The following is an 11,162-nucleotide window of genomic DNA, read 5'->3' as shown; positions in this document are numbered from 1 at the left end:
CTGAGAGACACAGAGAGAAGCAGAAACACAGATGGAGAAGCAGGCTTCTCACAGGGAGCCTGATGAGGGACTCAATCTCCAGACCGGGATCACACCCTGAGCCACAGGCAGACGCTCAACCCCTGAGCTACCCAGGCATTCCCATTTTTTGTTTTTTTGCATGCCTTTATCCACCATGGGACATGCAGGATGACTCAGATTATAAATAGACATTGGTAGAGATACTTCTACATTATGGCAAGTCTACCAACAGCAGGTCCATATTCCCAGGAAAACTTTTTTTGTTCCCAAAGTCCTGACACCTCCTTCCTCTGAGCCATTTAAACACCTGCAGTTAGACTTTATTTAATGGCCACTTAGTATAGGTCATCAGGATGTTCTTATTACTGTATATATGTTTTTTACACAGGTTGAAGCCTTCAGCTCCTGCAAGGCTGATGCCCTGACAGTAGCAATGAACCTGAGAAAACATGTTTCCCACTTGGGGTATACCTTCCATGATCCCCAGTGATCAAGGCATCCCACCATATGAGTATGACCAAATCATATGAGCCGTAACATAAATTTTGCAAACTTCTTGGAATTCTATTGATATACAACCTTCTTTTTTCTTTTTTTTTTTTAAGATTTTATTTATTCATGAGAGACAGAGAGAGAGAGAGAGAGAGAGAGAGGCAGAGACACAGGCAGAGGGAGAAGCAGGCCCCATGCAGGGACCCTGATGTGGGGCTTGATCATGGGTCTTCAGGATCATGCCCTGGGCTGAAGGCAGACGCTATACCGCTGAGCCACCTGGGCTGCCTGATATACAACCTTCTGATGATCTCTTGTTTCATGTGAGTATGACCAACCACTCTACATCTCCAGTGTCTTATAATCAAGCTTGTCATCAACAGGTTAAAAGGGTCAGGGGTGCTTCCTGCATCCCAATTGAAAGGATCCAATTGGTCACAGTTTTGTGCTTGTTGATTGGGCATTCTGGAAATGTCATCAGAGATGGCAGTCCTTGAGGCCCATTGGAAAGGGCCTTGCTAAGTATTCCTGATACTGACAGTGATGCAAAACTAGAAGCTGTGGATATTCATCACACAGCTAAAGAAGGTTCCAAGAGACTCCTAGTCCTGCACAGATGCTGGAGAATTCCAAATCAAACTATCACATAAGAGAGGTAGTGGACATTGAAGTATACTACTTCTACCCAAGATGACAGATCAAGACTTTAAACACAAAATCTTTCTCCTTATTTTTCCTTTCATTTATTCTGCAGTTGACCTGGAAAGACAACATCTTCATCTGTATCTCTCAAACCACTGCTAAAAGGGGTAAACTTTGGAATTTAGAACAACCCCCTCTTTTGAGTATCATTGACACTTAATGTCCCATTATTTCCAGGTGTAAGACATAGTGATTCAACAAGTTTGTCCATTATGCTATGTTGACCACAAGTATAGCTACCATCTGTCCTGTTACACTGCTGTTACAATATCCTTGACTATATTCCTTCTTGTGGCTTTTATTCCCAGGACTTATTCATTCCATTACTAAAAGCTTATATCTTCCACTTCCCTTCACCCATTTTGCCCATCCCTCTACCTTCCTCCCCTCTGGCAATCATCAGTTTGTTCTCTGTATTTGTAAGTCTGATTCTGCTTTTTGTTTGTTTATTCTTTTTTTTCTTTTTTTAAGACTTCACATGTGAGTGGAATCCTATGGTGTTTATTTTTCTCAGTTTGACTTATTTCACTTAGCATAAGACCCTTTAGGTCCATTCATGTTGTCTCAAGTGACACAATCTCATCTTTTTTTATGGCAGCAAAATATTCCATTTTATATATTACATTATATATATATATATAACACACATATATATAAGATATATCCCCCACATCTTCCATATCCATTCATCTATCAATGGACACTATATATTACATTATATATATATATATATATCCCCCACAATATAATATATATATTACATTATATATATATATATATATCTCACATCTTCCTTATCCATTCATCTATCAGTGGACACTTAGGTTGTTTCATATCTTGGCTATTGTAAATAACATTATAATAAACATAGAAATGGAGTGCCTGTGTGCTTCAGTCACTTAAGTGTCTGTCTTCAGCTCAGGTCATGATCTCAGGGTCCTGAGACTGAGTCCTGCATTGGGCTTCTTGCTCAGCTGGGAGCCTGCTTCTCCCTTTCCTCCTTGCTCATGCTCTCTGTTGCTATCATTGTCTCTCTCTCTCAAATAAATAAATAAATAAATAAATAAATAAATAAAATCTTTAGATAAATAAACAAACATAGGAGTGTATATATCTTTTTCAAATTAATGTTTTTGGGATGCCTTTTTCTCTACATCCTTGCCAACATTTGTTATTTCTTGTCTTTGACTTTAGTCATTGTGACAGGTGTGAGGTGATATCTCTTTGTAGTTTTGATTTGTATTTCCCTGATGATCCGTGATGTTAAGCATTTTTTTCGTGTGTCTGTTGGCTATCTGGATGTCTTTTCTGGAGAAATGCCTATTCAGGTCCTCTACCCATTTTAAATCAGATGGTTTATTTGGTATTGAGTTTTATAAATTCTTTGTATCTTTTGGATATTAACCCCTTATCAGATATATAATTTGCAAATATCTTGTCCCATTCAGTAGGTTGCCTTTTTGTTTTGTTGATGGTTTCTTTTGCTGTACAAAAGCTTCTTATTTTGATGTAGTTCTAACAGTTTATTTTTGATTTTGTTTCCAGGCCTCAGGAGACATATTTAGAAAAATGTTGTTTGGCCAAAATCAGAGAAATTACTGCCTATGTTCTCTTCTACAATTTTTAAGGTTTCAGGTCTTACATCCAGGTCTTTAACACATTTAAATTTGTTTTTATGTATGGTATTAAAAAGTGGTCCAGTTTCCTTCTTTTACATGTGACTGTCCAGTTTTTCCCAGTACCATTTACCAAAAAGACTGTTTTCCCCCATTATACATTCTTGCCTTCTTTGTCATAGATTAACTGAGTTTATAATTATGGGTTTATTTCTGGGCTTTCTATTCTGTTCTATTGATCTATTTGTCTATTTTTGTGCCAGTACCATACCGTTTTGTGCCAGTACCATAGCTTTGTAGTATATCTTGAAATCTGGAATTGTGATATCTCCAGATTTGTTTTCCTTTCTCCAGCTAAGAGGCTTTCATGATTCAGGATCCACTTTTTGGCAGATTCCTACTTTCCTGGTTAGGGATAAAAATAAATGAGGCTATATGATCAAGAACTTCTTCATTCTTGAAATTGTTGCAGAATCCACTGCTAAAGCAATAGCAGAGCTGTTAACAAAGATCCTTAGACTTTCTGGCCAAAGTTGTTCTTGGTAATAAAATAGCCCCTGATAATTTTTTAGCTGAGCAAGGAGGAGTGTGTACAATAGCTAATACCTCTTGCTGTGTTTGGATAAATACTTCACAACGGGTAGAATTAGAAACTACTAAACTGCTTAAATTGAAGAGTCTCTGAAGTGACCTTCAAGTCCCTTGAAGGGATTTAAAGTTACACCATTTAAAGTTAACTTTAAATTTTCTGATGCTTTTGGTTGGTTCTCTTTAGAATTTGGGGCTTTTTTGCATTCAGGTTTGCAGGTTATACTATTAGTCATTATGCTAACCTGTATCTTAATTGTTATGTTTAAGCCATTTGTGATGTGTATTTCCTGATGTTCTGCTACTCAGAATGTCAAAATAAAGGCTATTCAGAGACTTGAAAGCATTCATTAGACCTTCCCTTTGACAACAGGAAATGAAATTTACTTGATTTAGCCTAAAGTCCCTCTCCCTAAAAGGTCTCTTTGTTACTCAAATATGGTTTTAAGACTCTCACACAACAGGCTTAAAGATTTATTATAAGAGTATGAGATTCCCCATTCTGAGGGACATGGTGGACCCAGAACAAGTACTAACCACTCTGGCAACACAATGGAACCAAACAGAAAGGACTGATCTTGTCAAAAAAGATCTCAATCAAAAGGGGGAAATGCACAAGAAGATTTCAATACGGAGCAAGCAAACCTCACTTTTTAAAAAATAGGGTCTCTTTAAAATCGAGTTGGGAGCCCGGATGACAGGATGAATTTATGCACATCCTCATTGCAGATGTTATAAACTTTTAAAAAACCTTCCAGCTAGAAGGAAGCCCTCAGTCTGCACTTAACTTCCTCCTCACAATGACACCTGAATTATTTGCACTTATTACGTCAAAAGGAGTCAACGTGATTTAACAAGCTTCAAGCCCTTATTTGCATATTAACTCAACCAATCCCAGTTAACCTGGTTTCAATCCCCATCTTTCACAGAAGACCCAAATAAGAATTACATTTGTGGCTGTTTGCCTATATAAAACCCTGTTCCCTCTTTGTCTTTCTTGGAATACAATTTAGGTTCCTCCCTAAATCTGTGTCTCTCAAACTGAAATTCTAATTGCCCAAATAGATGCCTGTTGGCTTAAATTTTCAGTGAATTTGTTCTTGGTCGACACTGGGAAGGTTCTTTTTTTAGAAAAGGTGGCCAGGGAAGGCTGCTTCAGAGGGGCTAGTTCACCTGAGACATAGATGACAGAACAAACTTCTTAAGCAGAGGGAAACACAAATTTCCCTGAGTGGGAAAGGGCCTATTGTGTGAGTGTTTGTGAAAAGAAGCAATGTGGTTTTAGGCATTATAGTACAGTGATTAATTGGGTGGGTTCTGGTGCCATATGTTACCACTTCAGAGCTCTGTGATCTTGGGCACATCATTTAACCTTTGGGAGCCTCAGTTTCTTCATTTGTAAAATGCGTTAGTACAATTACTACCTCACATAGATGTTGGAAATATTAAATAAAATATTGTGTGTTAAGTGGTTATCACCATATCTACACATGTTAGGGGCTCTATAAATTTCATTGGGTTGATCATAACTCCTTTTCCCTCAAAAAACTCAACTGAGACAACAAAATGAACTCAGTTATTTCACATAGCAGATCGTTCTATGGTAAGTTAAACTTTCAGGTGTGGTTTGATCTAGAGATTACAATGGACTCTGACTCTCATTCCCTTAATTCTCTTAGTTATATCCTGGTGCATCTGCATTTTCACCCTACTGGCTTCCCACATAATGACAAAGGTGGTAGTGTCTGCCATGGGGCTTATTCTGCACATTTCCATCGTGTTCCAGGCCTCACATGGATATTCCATTCTATCCAGAGAAAGAAAATATATGCCAGAATATTTCTTGTTGAAGTTCTGAGTCAGTCTGATTGGATTGGCTTGGGTCACAAGCTACCCTGAACAAAGCATTGCAGCCAGAAGGTGGCTTAATTTAGGTCATGTGCTCCTGGAGTTATGAATGGAGTAAAATTTTTATAGACCCTTTGAATTTCCAATGAAAATTAGGAGTTGATGGGAAAGCAGAAGGGAAAATGACACTGGGGATACAAAAGTATATTCAGGGGTATTGTATTTTATTACTACCATTCTACACAGATAATAGAACAGTGATTTTCGATAAGAGAACTATGTTGTAATTTTGATCTTCTCGTAGCTCTGAGACATACTCAATTGACCCTACAGCATCAGTTTCATCTTAAATTTGCTCAACAAATTTCTTCAACCTCTGATGGGCAAGACATTGATACAGTGAAAATCAACAGAATTATCCCTGTCCTCATCAAGCTAATGTTCTAGTATAGTGGGATTTAAATATAAATTTTATAGCCTCATCAAGCAGATGCTCTTAACATCAAGGTGCAATAAAATTTGTAGCAATCTGTTATTTTTGCCCTTGTGTCTTCTGTTTTATGTCCCACGAGCCCAGAAACTGAAATATAATGTTGGAACCATGGAAAAATTCAATTTAAGCTTCATTTTTTAAAAATGTCTCAATCCAAGGGAACTTGGAACCTACTGGAAACCATTCTTTCACGATTTCATGTTAATGGTTTATTAATTATGGTTTCTTTAAATATTTGTTAGGAAAAGTGTTAGGGTGTAAAAGTAGAAATTATATCCCAAAAAATATAATTTGTCAAGAAAGATAAAAAGGCATAGTAAAGATTTACAGCATCCTTTGGGAGAAGTGTTTGATATAATAAGGAATCATTCTAATTAACAAGTAAAAATCAATCAAAGAAAATAAAACATGTAATTCAGGGATCCCTGGGTGACTCAGCAGTTTAGTGCTGGCTTTAGGCCCAGGGCGCGATCCTAGGGTCCCAGGATCAAGTCCTGCATCAGGCTCCCGGGAGAGCCTGCTTCTCCCTCTGCCTGTGTCTCTGCCCCTCTCTCTCTCCCTCTCTCCCTCTATGTTTATCATGAATAAATAAATAAAATATTTTTAAAAACCATGTAATTCACAGCCTGAAACTCAAACTTCAATTTCTGTTTTTCTTTTAAAGCTAACTTCCCTATTTGGAGATGTTTGCTGGTTTCATTTTACACAAATAATCTTTTTTTCCCCTGTTGAAATTTATTGCTCCTTATGAGTGCTGAGAATGGTAGTTAATGAAGCCCCCCCCCCCCCCTCCTTCTTGAGAATACAAGAACCAGGCCTAACCCAGGAACGGCCCACGCCCAGCTATATCAAGAACTTAAGCAACGGAAAACAACCTATGGTTTTTCCTAGATAAGAAAAAAAAAAAAAAAAAAAACCCTCCCCGCCCTGACGGAAGGTCCCAAAGTATGCATGTATTAACCTTCAAACAGACCAATCATGTAATAACCCGTGTGCTATGCCGATTCTGTGGTTTTCGCTTTTAAAAGGCCCCTGTACCTACTATTCGGGGCTCTTCCACCCTAGTGGCGGAGGGCCCGTTTGCGCAAACGTTCAATAAACTCCTCATGCTGATTGCATCTGCCTGTCCGGGAGTCTGAGTCTCTGGGGCGTCCGCCAAGACGTTGGTTCTCTAGGAAAAGTGAGGACCTAACATTTTTGGGGGCTTATCCGGGATCTGAGGCGCCCCCAGGCTCAGCCCTGAGACTGGCAGGAGGTAAGGCCGAGCTCACTAGTCATATGTCTGTTTCGTCTGTTTGTCTGACTGGCCGGGTCTGAATTGTCTACAGGACTAGCGTCTGTTCGGATGGCCCAGGGACGGGACTTTTAAATATATATTTTTTAAATTTTTCTTTATTTATTTATGATAGTCACAGAGAGAGAGAGAGAGAGAGGCAGAGACATAGGCAGAGGGAGAAGCAGGCTCCATGGACTGGGAGCCCGACGTGGGATTCGATCCCGGGTCTCCAGGATCGCGCCCTGGGCCAAAGGCAGGCGCTAAACCGCTGCGCCACCCAGGGATCCCGGGACGGGACTTTTAACAATATTATTTTGCAGACCCCCAGGCGCTGACCGGGTTGATTGAATCGATTCTGTTGACCCACCAGCCGACCTGGGATGATTGCCAACAGCTCCTGCAGACTCTCCTCACCACGGAGGAGAGACAACGCGTCTACCTCGAAGCACGAAAGAACGTCCCCGGGGCAGACGGGAGGCCCACCCAACTGCCCAATGAAATCGAGGACGTTTTCCCCTTGGTTTGCCCCAACTGGGACTACAACACCGTTGTTGGTAGGGAGCGGCTCCGTCTCTATCGCCAGGTACTCCTAGCGGGTCTCAAAGGGGCAGGGCGGCGCCCCACCAATTTGGCAAAGGTACGTGCTATAGTACAGGGAAAGGATGAAACTCCCGAAGGTTTTCTAGAAAGATTAATGGAAGGTTACCGCATGTATACCCCCTTTGGTCCCTTGGCCGAAGATCGGCAACCAGACATAATCATGTCCTTCATCGGACAGTCAGCCCCAGACATTCGTAATAAGTTACAACGATTAGAGGGGCTACAAGGATACACTTTACAGGACTTAGTAAAAGAGACAGAAAAGATCTTTAATAAGAGAGAAACCCCAGAGGAAAGGGAGGAAAGAATCCGTAAAGAACATGAGGAACGAGAAGATAAAAGGGATAAAAAGTGTAATAAAGAACTAACTAGAATACTGGCCACCGTAGTGCAGGGCTCAGGGCAAAATAAGTCAGGACAGAATAAGGACCTGGGAGACAAAAGAAAACCGCAGGTCGAGCGAGACCAGTGTGCCTATTGCAAAGAGAAAGGACATTGGGTCAAAGATTGCCCAAAAAAGGCCCAGTCGCAAGGTCCTAAAAAGAAGTCCATCCCCGTTTTGTCCCTAGAAGATGAAGATTAGGGACGTCAGGGCCAGGAGCCACCCCCCGCCAGCCTCGGATAACCCTTAAAGTGGGGGGCCAACCGGTCACCTTTCTGGTTGATACGGGAGCTCAACATTCAATTTTGACTGAAGCGGAGGGACCTCTAAGTTCTAAAACCTCCTGGGTGCAGGGGGCAACTGGGGGCAAATTGTACCGATGGACAACCGAGCAAAAGGTCCACCTGAGCAGGGGACAAGTGGCACACTCCTTCCTACTGGTCCCGGACTGCCCCTACCCCCTCCTAGGCCGAGACCTCCTCTCAAAGGTGGGGGCCCAGATTCATTTTCATCAGAAAGGGGCCACCGGTACTGGCGCGGAGGGACAACCCCTCCAGGTGCTGACTTTGCGCTTAGAAGATGAGCATAGGTTGCACGAGGACCCTCTGCCATCCGTGCAACCCTTAGATCCTGAATGGCTCGCCAAATATCCTCAGGCCTGGGTGGAAACGGCTGGAATGGGGTTAGCAATCAACCAGCCACCCATAATTATAAACCTAAAACCCTCGGCCACTCCCGTATCCATCCGGCAATATCCGATGAGTAAGGAGGCCAAAGAGGGTATTCGGCCACACATACAGAGATTATTACAATTGGGCATCTTGATACCTTGCCAGTCGCCTTGGAACACTCCCCTCCTACCTGTAAAAAAAAACCCGGTAGAGGAGATTATCGGCCGGTACAAGACCTACGGGAGGTCAATTGTAGAACCGAGGATATACACCCCACGGTACCAAAACCCTACAACTTACTCAGCACCTTGCCCCCAAGCCACGTCTGGTATACAGTGTTAGACTTAAAGGATGCATTCTTTTGCTTAAAACTAAGCCCCCAAAGCCAGCCTATCTTTGCCTTCGAATGGAAAGATCCAGAAACGGGACTCTCGGGGCAGCTCACCTGGACAAGACTACCACAGGGATTTAAAAACTCTCCCACCTTGTTCGACGAAGCCCTGCACCAAGACCTGGCAGACTTCCGAGTCAGTCATCTGGACCTTGTCCTCCTACAATATGTGGATGATTTGCTTCTAGCAGCTAAGACAGAACAGGATTGCGTGCGAGGTACGGGGGCCCTGCTCGAAAAATTGGGAAAACTGGGGTATAGAGCCTCTGCCAAGAAGGCCCAAATAGGCCAGAGACGAGTAACCTATCTGGGCTATCTCCTAGAAGGGGGACAGAGATGGCTGACGGAAGGCCACAAAAAGGCCGTGGCTCTGATTCCAGCACCCACCAACGCCAGAAAACTATGGGAGTTCCTCGGCAGTGCCGGGTTCTGTCATCTCTGGATACCTGGGTTTGCAGAGCTAGCGGCTCCCCTATACCCCCTTACTAAAACCAACGCCCCCTACCACTGGGAAAAAGAACAACAATTGGCTTTTGAGAAAATAAAAAGAGCCTTATTAACTGCCCCCGCCTTAAGCCTCCCAGATATGACCAAGCCGTTTACATTATATGTCGATGAACACCAAGGAGTAGCCAAGGGGGTCCTAACTCAGAAACTGGGACCTTGGAAAAGGCCTGAGGCCTACTTCTCAAAAAAATTAGACAGCATGGCTGCAGGATGGCCCCCATGCCTCCGAATGATAGCAGCCGTGGCAGTTCTAGTAAAAGACTGATAAGTTGACCCTTGGCCAACCCCTCACCGTGGTGGCCCCCCACGCTATAGAGACAGTCATCCGTCAGCCCCCGGATCGGTGGCTCTCGAATGCTCGGATCACCCATTACCAGGCCATGTCGGATACGGTTCGGGGCGGCGACATCCCTAAACCCAGCCACCCTACTCCCAGAAACCGAGTCCTCCTCCCCGGTAGCGCACGATTGCCATCAGATTCTAGCAGAAGCCCACGGCACCAGAGAGGACCTGACAGACCAACCTCTACCAGATGCTGAAGCAACTTGCTACACAGACGGAAGTAGTTTTCTGCAGGATGGTGAGCGTAAGGCCGGGGCGGCTATGGTGGATGGAAAAACTGTCTTCGGGGCCAGTGCCTTAAAACCTGGAACTTCAGCTCAGAGGGCAGAGCTTATAGACCTAACTCAGGCTTTAAAAATGGCTAAAGACAAAAAGGTCAACATTTACACGGACAGCAGGTATGGTATGCCTTTGCAACTGCCCACATACATGGAGAAATATACCGAAGGAGGGGCCTCCTGACCTCCGCAGGTAAAAACATCAAAAATAAAGAATAAATACTAAATCTTCTCCATTCTCTTTTTTTACCAAAAAAACTGAGTATAATTCACTGTCCCGGACATCAACGAGGCAACGATCCAGTAGCAGAGGGAACCAGAATAAGGGGAGAAAAGCCGGGAACTAATTGGAAATAGACTTTACCGAGATTAAACCAGGTAAATATGGTAACAAGTACCTCTTAGTGTTTATAGACACCTTTTCAGGATGGACAGAAGCATTCCCCACCAAACGGGAAACTGCCCAGGTGGTTGTCAAGAAAATCCCGGAAGAAATCTTTCCCCGGTTTGGACTACCCAAGGTAATAGGGTCGGACAATGGCCCTGCCTTCGTCTCCCAGGTAAGTCAGTTGGTGGCTAGACAGCTGGGGATAAATTGGAAATTACATTGCGCTTACAGACCCCAGAGTTCAGGGCAGGTAGAAAGAATGAATAGAACAATTAAAGAGAACCTAACTAACCTTGGAGACTGGCACTAGAGACTGGGTCCAACTCCTCCCCACGGTCCTGTTCCGAGTCCGGAACACTCCTGCTCGCCATGGACTAACTCCATATGGAATTCTCTATGGAGGTCCCCCACCGGTGACGGATTTACTAGACCCTGTCATTGACCCTCTTACTGATGCTCCCAGTTTACAGGACCGGCTAAAGGCACTCCAGATCATCCAGAGTCAGATCTGGAAACCCCTCGCCGCTGCCTACCGCCCCGGAGATTTAACCAACCCGCACCCATTCC

At 43.2% G+C, this 11,162-nt stretch overlaps 1 protein-coding gene across 1 annotated transcript; it reads left to right on the top strand.

Annotated features, from left to right (window-relative positions):
* The first annotated feature begins 3,930 nt into the window (after positions 1-3,930).
* LOC140594015 (uncharacterized) lies at positions 3,931-10,564 on the top strand. The gene is given in 8 exon segments (XM_072722124.1): positions 3,931-3,948; positions 6,789-6,885; positions 7,357-8,246; positions 8,249-8,884; positions 8,887-9,848; positions 9,850-9,969; positions 9,971-10,331; positions 10,334-10,564. Coding segments are annotated over 8 exon segments (3,315 nt in total).
* Positions 10,565-11,162: the final 598 nt, after the last annotated feature.

The sequence above is a fragment of the Vulpes vulpes genome, chromosome 9, assembly GCF_048418805.1.
Source record: "Vulpes vulpes isolate BD-2025 chromosome 9, VulVul3, whole genome shotgun sequence".
NCBI lineage: Eukaryota > Metazoa > Chordata > Mammalia > Carnivora > Canidae > Vulpes > Vulpes vulpes.
Note: the sequence above shows the minus strand (reverse complement) of the source record. Positions and strands in the feature narration are given on the sequence as shown.